Source organism: Cucurbita moschata, unplaced genomic scaffold (assembly GCF_002738365.1).
Source record: "Cucurbita moschata cultivar Rifu unplaced genomic scaffold, Cmos_1.0 Cmo_Scf00064, whole genome shotgun sequence".
NCBI lineage: Eukaryota > Viridiplantae > Streptophyta > Magnoliopsida > Cucurbitales > Cucurbitaceae > Cucurbita > Cucurbita moschata.
Window position 1 is genome coordinate 676,400 of NW_019268580.1, and position 17,508 is coordinate 693,907.

Below are 17,508 nucleotides of genomic sequence, written 5' to 3' on the forward strand. Positions count from 1 at the left end.
AAAAAAAAAAAAAAAAAAAAAAGTTTGATTCCTCTCTTTTTTTTTCTTTTTTTTTTTTATATTTTGGATTAAATGTTCGACTTTTTAATTAGTAAATGTTTAGAAATATTAATTTTACAATTTATTAATTTAATGAAATATTGAGTTATTTAATTATATTTAGTACGGATATGAAGGCTTAAACCTTCATTCTCACGATAGCACAATCAAATTATTGCTGAGGAATAATAATAATGCAACAAAGAAACATATATTTACAAAAAATTTAAGAAATTAAATGTACACATTGGAACTTATAACCAAATTAGATTTTAATATATTAATGGATAAACTTTTAATGTTTTAATAATAAACTTTAACTTTAATTTAATATTTGATTTTGACATGTTTCTTTAAATATAATAATAATAAAATACAAATGGTTTTTAATACAAATTCTTTCTTTATAAAGAAACCTTTACATTTAATAAAAATTATTCCATTCCCATTTTTAAAAAAATGACAAATCAAATAAAAAAAGTTGATTTGATAAGAAAAATAATAATTAAAAAAGAATTCATGAGTGATTTCATTAAAAAGTACTACTAATAAATTTTTCTTAAAAAAGTTTTATTTTCTAATGAATAATTAAGAATTAATGCAGCAATAAATTATAAATACATGGATTAGTCTAAGAACTTTTTAATTAATAAATATAAACATGTATTAAGTAAATAATAAAGATAAGTTCACAGGGAGTGGTGAGAAAAAAAAAAGAATAAAAGGGGATTAGTTAGAATTTTTGAGTTTTGTGTTCCAATTTCAAACCTTTAATTTTTTTAATAAATAGCATATACATTCAATCGTGGGAGAAAGGCGGTGACTCATTATTTCGATGAATCATTTCTTCGGACAGAAGAGAATTATGTGTACACTTACTCGAAATCTCACTTATACACAATTTTTTCTGGAGAATTCGCCATGATATAGCTTATCCATGCATAATATCACGAAAAATGGATATAAATTTTTGGCTGCTACTTATACTTAGTATCAACAATAGGTCTGAAAAAATATCTAAAAATGGAAAGTTTAGATATTTGTACCCTGTGGAAGTAAAGAAGCATGGCATATATGTTTGGAATAGATTCCATTTTGAGTTGGAGAAAGGCGAGGGATGAACAGCATATTGATTCGGTTGCAAATTTGTGGTTAAATTTCAACTCTCTAGTTCTATGTGTGTGCATCCATTTGAAGCTATAAGAACACATTCTTGAGGGAGTTCATCCCACAATATTCATTGTCAATAACCTTCTTCGTTCCACTCTCCGGTATCAAAATCAAACGCCAAATGCATCATTTTCTTCTTAATTTTCTTACTGCCCCTTACGCATTGTTTGTCATTTGATATGAAACTGCTTCTTGGTAATAGTCCTTTGCTGCTTCTAGAAGAGCTTCACAGGAACATATCATCATGTCCAACTTATACAGTACACAGGCTTCAGCACAAACAAAGGATTCAGGGTACATTGAGTTAAACTTTAACTATTTATTCCTTCTTTGCACTCTTCTGCATGGTTTGAGCATAAACATGGTTTAGTCACAGGTTTAAGGGGCATGATATGCTTGCACCTTTCACTACAGGATGGCAGTGCACAAATGAAAATCCACTAGTTATAGAAAGATCAGAGGTATCCTTCATGTGTATTAAACGAATGGATAATAAAACAGAAGATATTGTTTTTTCATTCTACTTTGTATTTGGATTCCATGGTGACACAGGGTTCATACGTATATGACACTAATGGAAGGAAGTACCTTGATTCTCTTGCTGGTCTATGGTGCACATCCTTAGGTACCACAATCTGCATGAACACGAACTTTTGTTCTGCATATATTAAAGTGTAGTTAAGTTAGTAAAGGCAATGTTGGAATTTGTAGGGGGAAATGAACCACGACTTGTGGCAGCTGCAACAAAACAACTAAATACCTTGCCATTTTACCACTCCTATTGGAATCGTACTACCAAGCCTGCATTGGTATGTTATTTAACCTAAACTTCTTTTGCTTTCTTATAGATATATATATATATATATAAAATAAAATAAAAATTCGCTTTTCATTACTTTTACTCTCTTGCGGTTCATATATGGCAGGATCTGGCAAAGGAACTGCTTGAAATGTTCACAGCTAGAAAAATGGGGAAAGTCTTTTTTACTAACAGTGGTTCAGAAGCCAATGATACTCAGGTTTTTTCTACTCCAAACTGAAGCATCTAATTTTGATTCCCAATGGAATAAGCAGAGGAAATAAAGAGAAAAAACTGATAAACTAAAGTGACTAAAACATCAAGGTTAATTAGATGTGAAAGCCTTTAAGCTCGGCAACAAATGCAACCAATTAATTCATCTTGTGCTAAAAAACATGTAATAGGTCAAGCTGGTTTGGTATTATAACAATGCACTTGGAAGACCAAAAAAGAAAAAGTTCATTGCTCGCTCACATGCGTAAGTTCAAATCGCTTGGCAACTGTCAATCTGTATCATATCCTTTGTTGTTCTGTTCAAAACATTTTTTTTTCCTTACACCCTTCTATCCAACAGTTACCATGGTTCAACATTAGTAGCAGCCAGTCTTACTGGGTAAGTTAAATGAAATAAAAATATACCTCGTGTCTCCTGTTAAAAGAAATAGTTACTCGAATATATTTTTCCACAGCCTAACAGATCTGCACCAGAAGTTTGACATTCCAGCTCCATTCGTCCTGCACACTGATTGTCCACACTACTGGCGTTACCATTTTCCAGGTTTTGATCTATGCTTCCAAAGGCAGTTAGTTTAATTTCATTGATCTATGCTTTCATATGCCGTTAGTTTAACTTAAGAACATCCTTATGTCAGGTGAAACAGAGGAAGAGTTCTCAACCAGATTAGCCAAAAACTTGGAGGAACTTATACTTAAGGAGGGGCCAGAGACGGTAAACTTGAATACACCTTTGAATTAGAATATGACATGATACCATAATTGACCCTTGTATAATTTTCCACTTCAGATTGCAGCGTTCATCGCTGAACCTGTCATGGGGGCTGGTGGTGCGATTCTTCCACCTACAACTTATTTTGAGAAGGTAAGTTCTTTGTATCATGAAATGATTACCGGGAGAGTACGCAGCAGTAAGACTTTCCTTGTTTGGCAGTTTATCCTTTATTTCTTTTTCTAATCATGTTCTCTTATTTCTTTTTCATCTTTCTCCTTTTATATTTAGTTTGTTGTAATTTTCACTCCATATAAGACAATTACATAATTTACATCTTCGGTCCTCTGCATGCTGAAGAGATTAAGGGAATTGAAACCAAAAGCTTGGAGGACAACAATATTTTTGGATGTTCATGACTATGAGCGAAAAATGATTTTAAAAAGAATATACAGATACATCACGGAACCCAATTTCATTGTAGAACTCAATAACAGGTTTCTTTGTTGTTTCTGGAACAAACTCATCCAACTGTTTTTATTTATGTCGCAGATCCAAGCTGTGCTCAAGAAGTATGATATACTTTTTATTGCAGATGAGGTACTTGGCTAATTGCAATTTCTATCTGCATCATTTCGCCTTACTTACAAGAATGATTTTAATCTAATCAGGAGTTGTCTTCAATTTTTATTTCTAAGGTAATCTGTGCCTTTGGAAGACTAGGGGCAATGTTTGGATGCGATAAATACAATATTAAACCAGACCTTGTATCTCTTGCAAAGGTGAAGTTCGAACACATTCAAATTTAATAAATAACTTGCTTAGTTTAGGCTTTTCATTGTTTTAATTGAGCTTGTTAGTGTACTGCACTCTGTAGGCACTTTCCTCGGCATATATGCCTATTGGAGCTGTTCTTGTGAGCCCTGAAATCTCTGATGTCATTCACTCTCAAAGCGACAAGCTAGGTATAATGCTTACATAATAAACTAATTAATCAATGTTAATAATCTTCAAGTCCAATACCTTACCTATTCCTTTTGTTAAATAATATTGCCTCCAGGTTCCTTTTCTCATGGATTTACTTATTCCGGACACCCAACCGCGTGTGCTGTTGCACTTGAAACACTTAAGATCTACAAGTACGTTCCTATACCTATGCTTCTGGATTACTACTTTTTGACATTCAGGATGAAAAAGAAACCTTATAAGTGGACAAACATTTCAAATATCCATCATTTTTCGGTACAAGAAAACTGCAACTTTGTCAAGGTGGATGACCTACTCTCGATTTGATTCAATCAGTGTCCTTGTTTGGGGATGCAATCAAGATTTGAAGTTTAAAGAGAATATTCGTAATTGTCATAGAGAATGCAATACATATGTGTACTTACCACATTATTGGTAAGTTCATTTCATTCATTTGTAGGGAAAGGAATATTGTGGAGCAAGTAAATCGCATCTCCTCGAGGTTTCAAGATGGCATAAAAGCTTTCTCTAATAGCCCTATCATTGGAGAGGTAAAGAGAGTTGCTCGAGTAATTAAGATTTACTTATGAATCTGAGGCATCTTCAGTTCTTCAGCAACTATGATTTTGCAGATAAGAGGGACTGGCTTGGTGTCAGGCACAGATTTTGTAGACAATAAATCACCAAATGATCCGTTCCCTCCAGAATGGGGTATGTTTTATGTAATTAAAATTGTTAGTGATGCATCTTAATGGCTTATATCTTGAAAACAGCTTGGCCTCAGAAACAAGTTTGAATTTCTTGAAAACAAAAAGTACCTTCGTAGTTTGTTAATCTTGATAATTTTGGATCAACCCAACCCCAAAATTACAAATCCAGTAATGAGGTAGATCTTGATCTGCCAGGGTCATGCTTATGCTTACAGCTTGTTATGTGCCTGATATAAACAGGAGTTGGTGCATATTTTGGAGCTGAATGTCGGAAAAATGGTTTGATATTACGTGCTGGAGAGAATACTATAACGATGGCTCCACCTTTTATCATCTCTCCTCAAGAAGTTGATGAGGTATCCCTTAAAGCAAATAAGCTTTTGATTGGGTTCCAATTCTATATCTTTGATCCAACGTTTTTTGTTTCCAGATAATCAGCATTTATGGAAAGGCACTAAAGGCTACAGAAGAGAGAGTGAAGGAATTGAAGGCTCAAAGGTAGACCTGAAGGAACCGGATCCTGTCTCCTATCTACTACGTGATGGCCAAATGCTTCGTTAATCAGCTTTTGTCTAAATAAAAAGGGTATGTTTGTGAGCTATAAAAAGCCATGGATGTTGAATAAAAGCAGCTTGATATTTTGATCCATTCAAATCTCAAAATGATTTCTTCACATTCCCCCAATTCAAAAGCCATAAATCGGATTTATAATTCTAGGTCTAACAAGAATCAAACATACACCAAAACAAATAGAGATTGAAAGCATTAGTAGTCTGTATGGCTATAAGACGAAATCTAGGTTCCGAGATGACAGGAAAAGAAGGAAGGAAGAAAGAAAGGTACCTCTCGAAGCCCGGCGATGGCGGCCGCTGCAACATCGCCCAACACTGAAACCCCCATTTCCTGCAATCCATCCCTTTTCCCCTTCCTTCCTTCAACACTTCTCAATTTCGATTCAAATAGTTTAGTTTTGGTTCAAATCCGTACGGTTTCAATTTTTTATTTCTTTTTTTAATTATCTAAAAAAATACGAGGTTTTTTTTTTTTTTTTTTTTTTTTTTAATAATTAACGAAATAATAATAATAATAATAAAGATAATAAGAAGTTATCCGTCCTTATCACGTTTGATAAAGTAAAGGAAAATAAAAATGTCACTTTTAATAAATTAAAGAGAAAAATATAATAAAATAAAATCTCCGTCTAAGGGCATATATTTATTTATTTTTAAATAAATTAGTAAAAGTATGATTTTGGGGCTGAAAAGACTTATTTTTTTATTATTTATTTTGGATATATATTTGTTTACAATATTAGAATTATAATAATAATAAAAAAGAATTATTCTTAAAATGCGTTTGCTCGGGACTTTATAAAGGTTGTTTCGTTCTCCTCCCCAACCAATGTGGGATCTCACAGTAGTGAAGACATGTGACACTTGTCGAACCATGTTAAGGATCGAGAGAGTGAGATAGAGAAGTATCATGATGCGGATCGATGAGGATGGTGCATCATGTAACACACGAATAAGAGTGGATGATGGTTGTGAAGCTAAGGTGCACGAATCGAAGTGTTGTAGAAGTATGTGGGTCGTGTCATATAGAATCAAGATGATGAAATGAGATGCGTCGTTGAGTTTGAACAACCACAACCAGCAAAAATTGTAACATACTAACATAGTTCAACATTGTCATAAAACGAGAGACAACTAAAATATGACACTTATTTGATTGGCATTTAAACAAACTCAGGTGTGAGTGTTTTGAGTTAGAACAAAGTAAAATATGACATTCTCATAAAACCAAGAACAACTAAAATATAACACTTATTTGATTGGCATTTAAAACTCGGGTGTGAGTGTTTTGAGTTAGAACAAAGTACCACTCTAACAAAATATGATACTTATTTGATTGGCATTTAAACTCGAGTGTTAATATTTTAAGTTAGAACAAAGTATCACTCTAACAAACTCATCATTAATATAACTTTTCAGTATATTTTATATATTTTTATTTGGCTCGGGTCAACCCGATAGTTTTGTCCTATGAATCTGAAACCGAATCGAGTCAGTACGGGTTCAGAAAAATGAACCCAAATCAACCCGAAAAGCTAATCCAACCTAACTCAACCCTTATAAGTTATAGTTGGGTTGATCCCAGCTGTTAAGTTGAATAGACACTCATATACTTTATTTAGTAAATTTTCTATAAAAGGAATTAAATTTTTAGGATAAGCTTTCCCAAGTGAATAAAATTTTTTTAAAGCACCAAAAAAAAAAACTTTATTTTGAGAATCTAGGAATACAAGATTTGATTTTGACTCGTTTCTTTAAATATTAAAGATAGTTATAATAATGAAGTACAAATTGTTTTAATACAAATTCTTTCTTTATAATGAAACCTTACCTTTAATAAAAAATTATTCCATTCTCATTTAAAAAAATAATAAATAACAAACCAAATAAAAAAAAATTGATTCGATAAAAGTTTTTCTTTTAATTAAAAAAGTCAACCATAAGTGACTTCATAAAAAAGTTTGTTCCTTTAAAATAAAAAGCACCAGTGAATTTTTCTTGAAAAGTTTTATTTTCTAACGTTTTTAAATTGAAACATTTTATATTAAAGTAAAATTAACGAGTATTTAAGAATTAATACAACAATAAAAGAATAAATCCATGGATTAGTCCAAGGGAGTGAAGGAAAAAAAAAGTGAAGCATATGCCTTAATAAGTATGAGTTACTATCGTTAAGAACTCATCTCTATTTTAGTCGCCCCAAAAATATAATAAAGAATTGGAGAAAGGCGAGGGATGAACAGCATATTGATTCGAATACAAATTTGTGGTTAAATTTCAACTCTCTAGTCCTATGTGTGTGCATATCCATTTGAAGCTCTAAGAACACATTCTTGAGGGAGTTCATCCCACAATGTTCATTGTCAATCACCTTCTTCGTTCCACTCTCAGGTCTCAGGTATCAAAATCAAACGCCCAATTCATCATTTTCTTCTTAATTTTCTTACTGCCCCTTACGTATTATTTGTCCTATGCTTCTTGGTAATAGTCCTTTGCTGCTTCTAGAAGAGCTTCACATGAACATATCATCATGTCCAGTTTATACAGTACACAGGCTTCAGCACAAACAGAGGATCCAGGGTACATTGGGTTAAACTTTAACTATTTGTTCCTTCTTTGCACTCTTCTGCATGGTTTTAACATAAACAGGGTGTAATTACAGGTTTAAGGGGCATGATATGCTTGCACCTTTCACTACAGGATGGCAGTGCACAAATGAAAATCCACTAGTTATAGAAAGATCAGAGGTAATGTTCGTGTGTGTTAAACGAATGGATAATAAGACAGAAGATATTGTTTTTTTCATTCTACTTTGAGTTTGGATTCCATGGTGATACAGGGTTCATATGTATATGACACTAATGGAAGGAAGTACCTTGATTCTCTTGCTGGTCTATGGTGCACATCCTTAGGTACCACATCTGCATGAACACGAACTTTTATTCTGCATATATTAATGTGTAGTTAAGTTAGTAAAGGCAATGTTGGAATTTGTAGGGGGAAATGAACCACGACTTGTGGCAGCTGCAGTAAAACAACTAAATACCTTGCCATTTTATCACTCCTATTGGAATCGTACTACTAGGCCTGCGTTGGTATAAACTTCTTTTGCTTTCTTTGAGATAAAAAGAATTCACTTTTCATTACTTTCACTCTTTTGTTGTTCATATATATGGCAGGATCTGGCAAAGGAACTGCTTGAAATGTTCACCGCTAGAAAAATGGGAAAAGTCTTTTTTACTAACAGTGGTTCAGAAGCCAATGATTCTCAGGTTCTTTCTACTCCAAACTCAAGCATCTAATTCTGATTCCCAAAGGAGTAAACAGGGAAAATAAAGAAAGAAAAAACTATTAAACTAATGTGACTAAAACATCAAGGTTTATTAGCTGTGAAAGCCTTCCTTTTATAGCTCTGCAACAAATGCAACCAACTAATTCCTTTTGTGCTAAAAAACATGTAATAGGTCAAGCTGGTATGGTACTATAACAATGCACTTGGAAGACCAAAAAAGAAAAAGTTCATAGCTCGGTCAAAGGCGTAAGCGCAAATCGCTTGGCTAATGTTAATTTGCATCATTTCCTTTGTTCTGTTCAATTAATTTTCTTTTCCTTACACCCTTCTATCCAACAGCTTTCATGGTACAACATTAATAGCATCAAGTCTTACTGGGTAAGTTAAATGAAAAGAAAATATACCTCATGCCTCTTGTTAAAAGAAATAAGTAGTCGAATATATTTTTCCAGTATCACAGGTGGGCACCAAGGGTTTGACATTCCAGCTCCGTTTGTTCTGCACACTGATTGTCCACATTACTGGCGTTACCATCTTCCAGGTTCTGATCTATGCTTTCATATACAGTTGGTTCAAATTCTTTGATCTTTTTTTTCCAGCCATTAACTTAAGAGCATCCTTATGTCAGGTGAAACAGAGGAAGAGTTCTCAACAAGATTAGCGAAAAGGTTGGAGGACCTTATACTTAAGGAGGGGCCAGAGACGGTAAACATGAATACTCCTTCGAATTAGACTATAACATGATACCATAATTGAATCTTTCTCCCTTGTCTAATTTTGTCTAATTTTCCACTTCAGATTGCTGCGTTCATCGCTGAACCTGTCATGGGGGCTGGTGGTGTGATTCTCCCACCTACAACTTATTTTGAGAAGGTAAGCTGTTTGTACCATGAAATGCTTAAAGTAAGCGTAGGCAACAGTAAGACTTTCCTTGTTTTGTTGTCTATTCTTTATTTCTTTTTCCAATTATGTTCTCTTCTTTCTGTTTTATTTTCCTCCTTTCATATTTAGTTTGCTTTAATTTTTCGTTCTATAAGAGGATTACATAATTTACATTTTCCATGATGAGTGTGCTGAAGAGATTAAGGGGATTAAAACCAAAAGCTTGGAGGACAACAATTTTTTTGGATGCTCGAGTATGAACAAAAAATGAGAAGACTATAATACAGATGGATCACGGAACCTATGGTATAACTCAATAACAGGTTTCTTTGTTGCTTCTGGAACAAACTCATCCAACAGTTCGTCACAGACAGTCCATCTTTACTCTCACACGTCTTGCCCCCAACTTCTCCAAATCTTGGCTGCTGTTCAAGGCCTTAGATTTCTCCCATTGATGCCACTATGATCAATTTTATTTACCTTGCAGATCCAAGCCGTGCTAAAGAAGTATGATATACTTTTTGTTGCTGATGAGGTACTTTGCTAATTGAAATTTCTGTCTTCATCATTTCGCCTTGTTTACAAGAATGATTTTAATGTTTATATCAGGAGATGTCTTCAATTTTTATTTCTATAGGTAATCTGTGCCTTTGGAAGAGTAGGGGCAATGTTTGGATGCGATAAATACGATATTAAACCAGACCTTGTATCTCTTGCAAAGGTGAAGCTCAAACATATTCAAATTTAACAAATATCTTGCTTAGTTTAGGCTTTTCATTGTTTTAATTGAGCCTGTTAGTGTACTGCACTCTTTAGGCACTTTCCTCGGCATATATGCCTATTGGAGCTGTTCTCCTGAGCCCTGAAATCTCTGATGTCATTCACTCTCAAAGCAACAAGCTTGGTATATTGCTTATACAATAAACTAGTTAATCACTGTCCGTAATCTTCAAGTCCAGAAACTTACCTATTCTTTGTGTTCAATAATACTGTTTATAGGTTCCTTTTCTCATGGATTTACTTATTCTGGACACCCAACTGCATGTGCTGTTGCACTTGAAACACTCAAGATTTACAAGTACGTTCCTACACCTGTGCTTTTGGATTTCTACTTTTTATCATTCAGAATAACAAAGAAGCCTTAAAAGTGGACAAACATTTCAAACATCCATCATTTTTCGGAACAAGAAATCTGCAAGTTTGTCAAGGTGGATTACCCACTTTCTATTAGATTCAAACGGTGTCCTTGTTTGGGGATGCAACCACGATTTGAACTATAAATAGAATATATGTAATTGTTATGATCGAAATACATGTATAGAATGCAATACATATGTGTACTTACCACATTATTGGTAAGTTCATTTCATCCCTTTGCAGGGAAAGGAATATTGTGGAGCAAGTAAATCGCATCTCCCAGAGGTTTCAAGATGGCATAAAAGCTTTCTCTGATAGCCCTATCATTGGAGAGGTAAAGAGAGTTACTCAAGTAATTAAGTTTTAACTTGTGAATCTGAGGCACGTTCAGTCCTTTAGCAACTGTGATTTTGCAGATAAGGGGGACTGGCTTGATATCAGGCACAGATTTTGTAGACAATAAATCACCAAATGATCCATTCCCTCCTGAATGGGGTATGTTTTATGTAATTACCATTCTTAGTCATGCATCTTAACGGCTTATCATGAAAACAAAAAGTATCTGTTAATTTGGATCAAATAATCCTAGCCGGAAAAAAAACATTGTATCTTATCTTAATCCCAGAATCACAAATCCAGGAATGGGGTAGATCTTGAACTGTCAGGGTCATGCTTATGCTTACAGCTTGTTATGTGTCTGATATAAACAGGAATTGGTTCATATTTTGTGGCTGAATGTCGAAAAAATGGTTTGATAGTCCGTCCTGGAGGGGATACTATAACGATGGCTCCGCCACTTATCATCACTCCTCATGAAGTTGATGAGGTATCCCTGAAAGCTAATAAGATTACGATTGAATTTCCATTCCACATCTTTTGCTGGAATTTGATCCAATGTTTTTTTGTTTCCAGTTAATCAGTATTTACGGAAAGGCACTAAAGGCTACAGAAGAGAGAGTGAAGGAATTGAAGGCTCAGAGGTAGCTGCAAATGGTTTCAACAAACGGCCTGAAGGAACCGGATCCTGTCTACTCTAAGGGAGCAAATAAATCCTTCTCCGTGGTGGCCAAATGCTTGATGGTGATGAATAGTTAATCAGCTTTTGTCTAAGATATGAGTGATATGCCTGAAATCGTGTCCAAGATATCAAGCTGTTTCTGAACATCAGCTTGATATGGATTTCAAAGTAAAATTGCTCATTTTCGGAAATATTTCTTGCAATAAAAGTTGTTTGAGTTTTTAGCTTTCCTTTGTGCTCTCGCCTTCCTCGAGAAATTGAAGTCATCTTAAACCCTCCTTTCTCATCCTCTGATCCATCCAAATCTCAGAATTATTTCTTCACATTCCCCCGATTTAAAAGCCATTAATTGGTTTATTAATTCTAAGTCCAAAAAGAATCAAACATATACCAAAACCAATAGAGATTGAAAGCATTAGCAGTCTGCATGGGTGTAAGACGAAAGCTAGGGTTTGAGATGACAGGAAAGGAAGGAAGGAAGAAAGAAAGAAAGAAACGTACCTCTCGAAGCCCGGTGATGGTTGCGGCTGCAACATCGCCCAACACTGAAACCCCCATTTGCGACGATCCATCCATGTTCTCCTTAGATGATGTGAGAATCACTGTTTATAACAATATGATGAGAACTATGATAACTATTGGTTGGATGCGTGAGAGCCCATCGAGAGCCAACTAGTCGTAGGCTAATGATGATAATGACATTTGCAACGCTGCCAGGAGATATTGTTCTTTAGGATTTCCCTTTCGAGCTTCCCTCAAAGCATTGTCTTTCGGGGCAGGTTTACACACTCTTATAAATGGTGTTTCGTTCTCCTCCCCAACCGACAAACAACAATGATGACTTTGATGATGATGATGATAAAACAGACTAGTAAAACACCCAAATAAGAACCATTAGAATCCTAAGGACAAACCACGAGAACGGAAGAATCCAATTAGGGCTAAAGAAAAAGAACATATGGTCTCCGGATCAGACTCTAATTTCTCAAATTTAATTTTTTTTTTATAAACTCAGTCATGTATTTTTCATCATCAGTTAGTCGTCATTGTAAATTGTGTCTTCAATATCCTTTATGTCATTTTTTACTTCAAGCCCGAGTCTCTCAAATGAGGGTCTAAGCCAACTAGAGTCACAAATGAAAAAAAAGTAAACACTCGTTTAAAGATGAAAAAACTTCACCTAAGGTCCTGTGAAGCTCGTGATCTTATGTAGTCCATGGATAGCACGATAATCGAAGAGTACGTGACACGTGGCACGTGGCACATATGAGTATCAAAAGTAGTTAAAAAGAAAAAAATCTTTACCTACCCATATTGCCCTTTACTTTTTACCATAATACCAATATTGTCCTCCTTAAATAACATAGTTAAATGTAATTAATTATCTTAAACAACTTGGGGAGTTCTCAATAACATCTCTAAGTAAATGACTTTGGATAACGATAAACTAGTAATCCCAATCAATTACTAATAATTAATTTTTAATTAACTAATAATTACTATCATAATTAATTAATTAATTAATTAGCACTACAATAATTCATCACGTGACAACTTTATTGGACACGTGTCTTAAAATGGAAATTATATATTATTAGGCTAAGCTTTCCATGTGACTAAAAATATATATTAATTAAATTTGTTTTTTAATGCGCCAAAAGGAACACATCGGACGGTGGAGAAAAGAGATGCCGATATTTTGAAATTCTTCACGTTCAAAGATCAATCTTGGAATTGGGAAATAAGTTTATTTAAATAATATATAATATATAATAAAAAATACAAAATGTTGTAATTGGATAAATTTATTTTAAGATGTCAAATTAAATTTAAACAAATTATTTAAATTTAAAACATTTAAAAATTAAATATTAAAAATCTTATAATGTGTCAGTCATGTGAGTGCCAATTAATTTATTAATGCAACAATAAATAATAAATACAAACATTTTTAATGAGTTCAAGATATTATAAAGAATTGGAGAAAAAGGAAGGATGAACAGCAAGCTAATTCAGATCCAACTTTGTGGTTAAATATCACAGCTCTTATGTTCTGTGAGTGTGTGTATGCAGCCATTTGAAGCTTTGAGAACACGTCCTACAATGGCTATCATCAATCACCTTCTTCGTTCCGCTCTACGGTCTCGGGTAACAAAATCAAACAAACGCCCGATTCATCGTCTTCTTCTTCATGTTCTTATTGTCCCTTGTTCTTATCATTTGAATTGAATCTGTTTCTTGGTTATAGTCGGTTGCATCTTCAAGACGAGCTTCGGAATATGTCGTCCCGACTCCCTTCCTGTCCTGCTTATATGGAACACAGGCGTCGGTGCAAACAGAGGAATCAGACAACATTGGGTTAAACTTCAACTGTTTATTCCTTCTCTACACTCACTCTTCTATATGGTTTGAGCATAAACATGTTTCAATTACAGGTTTAAGGGACATGATATCATTACACCTTTTACTACAAGATGGCAGTGCACAAATGAAAATCCACTAGTTATAGAAAGATCAGAGGTAACCTTCATGTGTGTTAAACAAATGGATAATAACACAGAACATATTGTTTTTTCATTCTACTTTGAATTTGGATTCCATGGTGATACAGGGTTCATATGTGTATGACACTAATGGAAGGAAGTACCTTGATGCTCTGGCTGGTCTATGGTGCACATCCTTAGGTACCACAATCTGCACAAACACGAACTTTTGTTCTGCATATATTAAAGTGTAGTTAAGTTAGTTGTGATGTCCCATATTAGTTGGGGAGGAGAACAAACCACCATTTACAAGGGTGTGGAAACCTTCCCCTAGCGCGTTTTAAAGCCTTGAGGGGAAGCCCGAAAGGGAAAGCCCAAGAGGACAATATCTGCTAGCGGTGGATGTGGGTCGTTACAAATGGTATCAGAGCCAGACATCGGACGATGTGCCAGCCTTCTCGCTGTTCCCCGAAGGGGGGGTAGACACGAGGCGGTGTGCTAGTAAGGACGCTGAGCCCCAAAGGGGAGTGGATTTGGGGGCGGTCCCACATTGATTGGAGGAAGGAAAGGGTGCCAACGAGGACGCTGGGCCCTGAAGGGGGTGGATTGTGATGTTCCACATTGGTTGGGGAGGAGAACAAACCACCATTTACAAGGGTGTGGAAACCTTCCCCTAGCAGACGCATTTTACAGCCTTGAAGGGAAGCCCGAAAGGGAAAGCCCAAAGAAGACAATATCTGCTAGCGGTGGATCTGGGTCGTTACATTAGTAAAAGACAATGTTTGAATTTGTAGGGGGAAATGAACCACGACTTGTAGCAGCTGCAACAAAACAACTAAATACCTTACCGTTTTACCACTCCTTTTGGAATCATACTAACATGCCTTCATTGGTATGCTATTCAACCTTAAACTTATTTTGGTTTCTTTTAGATAAAAGAACTCACTTTTCATACATGGCAGGAGCTGGCAAAGGAACTGCTTGAAATGTTCACAGCTAGAAAAATGGGGAAAGTCTTTTATACAAACAGCGGTTCAGAAGCCAATGATACTCAGGTTTTTTCTACTCCCAGGAGAATAAGCAGAGCAAATAAAGAGAAAAAACTGACGAACTAAAGTGACTAAAACATCAAGGTTTATAACAAATGCAACCAATAAATTCATTTTGTGCTTAAAAACATGTAATAGGTCAAGCTGGTATGGTACTATAACAATGCACTTGGAAGACCAAAAAAGAAAAAGTTCATTGCTCGCTCACTGGCGTAAGTTCAAATATCTATATCATTTCCTTTGTTGTTCTGTTCTATGAATTGTCTTTTCCTTACACTCTTCTATCCAACAGCTACCATGGTTCAACATTAATAGCAGCCAGTCTTACTGGGTAAGTTAAATGAAAAGAAAATGTACCTCGTGTCTCTTGTTAAAAGAAATCGTTACTCGAATATATATTTTTCGACAGCCTAACAGGTATGCACCAGCAGTTCGACATTCCAGCTCCGTTCGCCCTGCACACGGATTGTCCACATTACTGGCGTTACCATCTTCCAGGTTCTGATCTATGCGCTTCCATATACAGTTGGTTCAATTTCGTTGATTCTTTTTTTACAGGCATTAACTTAAGAACATCCTTGTGTCAGGTGAAACGGAGGAAGAGTTCTCAACCAGATTAGCTAAAAACTTGGAGGACCTTATACTTAAGGAGGGGCCAGAGACGGTAAACTTGAATACTCCTTTGAATTAGAATATGACATGATACCATAATTGACCCTTGTCTAATTTTCCACTTCAGATTGCTGCATTCATCGCTGAACCTGTCATGGGGGCTGGTGGTGCGATCCTTCCACCTACAACTTATTTTGAGAAGGTAAGCTCTTCCATTTTTCTCCTTTTATATTTAAGTCTGTTTTAATGTGCTGAAGGGATTAAGGGAACTAAAACAAAAAGCTTGGAGGACAACAATATTTTTGATGCCACCATGATGTTTTTTTTGCTTTATGTTGTAGATCCAAGCTGTGCTCAAGAAGTATGATATACTTTTTATTGCAGATGAGGTACTTTGTTAATTGCAATATCTGTCTTCATCATTTTGCCTTGTTTACAAGAATGATTTTAATATAAACCAGGAGATGTCTTCAATTTCTTTTTTGTTCCTACAGGTAATCTGTGCCTTTGGAAGGCTAGGGGCGATGTTTGGATGCGATAAGTACAATATTAAACCAGACCTTGTATCTATTGCAAAGGTGAAGTTGGAATAGATCCATCTTTAACAACTACCCTGCTTAGTTTAGGCTTTCCATTGTTTTAATTGAGCCTGTTAGTGTACTGCACTCCGTAGGCACTTTCCTCGGCATATATGCCTATTGGAGCTGTTCTTGTGAGCCCTGAAATCTCTGATGTCATTCACTCTCAAAGCGACAAGCTAGGTATAATGCTTATACAGTAAACTAGTTCATGACTGTTTATAATCTTCAAGTCCAATAATATTGCCTCCAGGTTCCTTTGCTCATGGATTTACTTATTCCGGACACCCAACCGCATGTGCTGTTGCACTTGAAACACTCAAGATCTACAAGTACGTTCCTACACCTGTGCTTATGGATCACTACTTTTTGTCATTCAGTATGACAAAGAAACCTTAAAATGGACAAACACTTCAAACATCCATCATTGTTTTGTACAAGAAAGCTGTAACTTTGTCAATCAGTGTCCTTGATTGGGGATGCAATCACGATTTGAACTATAAATAGAATAGAGAATGCAATACATATGTTTACATACCATATAATTGGTGAGTTCATTTCATTTCATTGTAGGGAAAGGAATATTGTGGAGCAAGTAAATCAAATCTCCCCGAGGTTTCAAGATGGCATAAAAGCTTACTCTGATAGCCCTATCATTGGAGAGGTAAAGAGAGTTACTCAAGTAATTAAGTTTGACTTGTGAATCTAAGGCATCTTCAGTTCTTCAGTAACTATGATTTTGCAGATAAGGGGGACTGGCTTGGTGTCAGGCACAGATTTTGTAGACAATAAATCACCAAATGATCCATTCCCTCCAGAATGGGGTATGATTTATGTAATTACCATTGTTAGTCATGCATCTTAATGGCTTATATCTTAAAAACAGCTAGGTCTCAGAGCCAAGTTTGAATATCTTGTTCTATATCAACCTAACCCCAAAATCACAAATCCAGTAATAAGGTAGATCTTGATCTGCCAGGGACATGCTTATGCTTACAGCTTGTTATGTGCCTGATATAAACAGGAGTTGGTGCATATTTTGGATCTGAATGTCGGAAAAATGGTTTGATAGTACGTGCTGCAGGGAATAATATAACAATGGCTCCACCATTTATCATCTCTCCTCAAGAAGTTGATGAGGTATCCCTGAAAGCTACTAAGATTTTGATTGAGTTCCAATTCTACATCTTTGATCGAATTTGATCCAATGGGGTTTTTTTTTTTTTTTTTTTTTTTTTTTTTTTTTTTTTTTTTT

At 35.1% G+C, this 17,508-nt stretch overlaps 3 protein-coding genes across 4 annotated transcripts in view; all 3 read left to right on the forward strand.

Moving 5' to 3' along the window:
- The first annotated feature begins 1,417 nt into the window (after positions 1-1,417).
- Positions 1,418-5,303, forward strand: LOC111437544 (gamma aminobutyrate transaminase 1, mitochondrial-like). The gene is made up of 18 exons (XM_023075554.1): positions 1,418-1,503; positions 1,586-1,670; positions 1,762-1,834; positions 1,921-2,018; positions 2,136-2,228; positions 2,413-2,486; positions 2,583-2,621; positions 2,698-2,786; positions 2,881-2,957; positions 3,033-3,107; positions 3,507-3,554; positions 3,653-3,736; positions 3,832-3,919; positions 4,015-4,093; positions 4,381-4,471; positions 4,553-4,631; positions 4,871-4,986; positions 5,061-5,303. Exons 1-18 carry the CDS (start codon positions 1,454-1,456, stop codon positions 5,130-5,132), a joined length of 1,410 nt encoding a protein of 469 aa, XP_022931322.1. The 5' UTR covers positions 1,418-1,453; the 3' UTR covers positions 5,133-5,303.
- A 2,158-nt stretch (positions 5,304-7,461) lies between these two features.
- On the forward strand, positions 7,462-11,751 carry LOC111437541 (gamma aminobutyrate transaminase 1, mitochondrial-like). Of its 2 annotated transcripts, XM_023075552.1 has the most exons (19): positions 7,462-7,600; positions 7,691-7,782; positions 7,865-7,949; positions 8,042-8,114; positions 8,200-8,297; positions 8,382-8,474; positions 8,667-8,740; positions 8,834-8,872; positions 8,947-9,035; positions 9,123-9,199; positions 9,293-9,367; positions 9,864-9,911; positions 10,014-10,097; positions 10,193-10,280; positions 10,376-10,454; positions 10,757-10,847; positions 10,930-11,008; positions 11,224-11,339; positions 11,426-11,722. In XM_023075552.1, the coding sequence occupies exons 1-19, from the start codon at positions 7,556-7,558 to the stop codon at positions 11,495-11,497; spliced, it is 1,497 nt and encodes a 498-aa protein (XP_022931320.1). In that variant the 5' UTR covers positions 7,462-7,555; the 3' UTR covers positions 11,498-11,722. The 2 variants fall into 2 exon arrangements, 1 of the variants encoding a protein (XP_022931320.1); XR_002709450.1 differs by lacking the exon at positions 10,930-11,008 and having other exon boundaries at positions 11,426-11,751.
- A 1,849-nt stretch (positions 11,752-13,600) lies between these two features.
- Positions 13,601-17,508, forward strand: part of LOC111437540 (gamma aminobutyrate transaminase 1, mitochondrial-like) — a 4,524-nt gene continuing 616 nt past the window's right edge. The window contains exons 1-18 of the mRNA XM_023075551.1: positions 13,601-13,679; positions 13,780-13,889; positions 13,967-14,051; positions 14,143-14,215; positions 14,809-14,906; positions 14,977-15,069; positions 15,202-15,275; positions 15,356-15,394; positions 15,473-15,561; positions 15,651-15,727; positions 15,803-15,877; positions 16,017-16,064; positions 16,170-16,253; positions 16,349-16,436; positions 16,507-16,585; positions 16,827-16,917; positions 16,999-17,077; positions 17,278-17,393. Of these exons, the coding sequence (XP_022931319.1) occupies positions 13,635-13,679; positions 13,780-13,889; positions 13,967-14,051; positions 14,143-14,215; positions 14,809-14,906; positions 14,977-15,069; positions 15,202-15,275; positions 15,356-15,394; positions 15,473-15,561; positions 15,651-15,727; positions 15,803-15,877; positions 16,017-16,064; positions 16,170-16,253; positions 16,349-16,436; positions 16,507-16,585; positions 16,827-16,917; positions 16,999-17,077; positions 17,278-17,393 (1,443 nt within the window). The 5' untranslated portion in view covers positions 13,601-13,634. The remainder of the gene's footprint in view (positions 13,680-13,779; positions 13,890-13,966; positions 14,052-14,142; positions 14,216-14,808; positions 14,907-14,976; positions 15,070-15,201; positions 15,276-15,355; positions 15,395-15,472; positions 15,562-15,650; positions 15,728-15,802; positions 15,878-16,016; positions 16,065-16,169; positions 16,254-16,348; positions 16,437-16,506; positions 16,586-16,826; positions 16,918-16,998; positions 17,078-17,277; positions 17,394-17,508) is intronic.

Bases quoted from the DNA above. Each gene is read 5' to 3' on its own strand.
- LOC111437544 (XM_023075554.1), top strand. From the start codon at position 1,454: ATGTCCAACTTATACAGTACACAGGCTTCAGCACAAACAAAGGATTCA. The intron at 1,504-1,585 runs GTACATTGAGTT...GTTTAGTCACAG, and splicing joins GCACAAACAAAGGATTCAGG to GTTTAAGGGGCATGATATGC. The intron at 4,632-4,870 runs GTATGTTTTATG...TGATATAAACAG, and splicing joins TCCGTTCCCTCCAGAATGGG to GAGTTGGTGCATATTTTGGA.
- LOC111437541 (XM_023075552.1), top strand. From the start codon at position 7,556: ATGTTCATTGTCAATCACCTTCTTCGTTCCACTCTCAGGTCTCAG. The intron at 8,741-8,833 runs GTAAGCGCAAAT...TCTATCCAACAG, and splicing joins TTCATAGCTCGGTCAAAGGC to CTTTCATGGTACAACATTAA. The intron at 10,098-10,192 runs GTGAAGCTCAAA...TGCACTCTTTAG, and splicing joins ACCTTGTATCTCTTGCAAAG to GCACTTTCCTCGGCATATAT.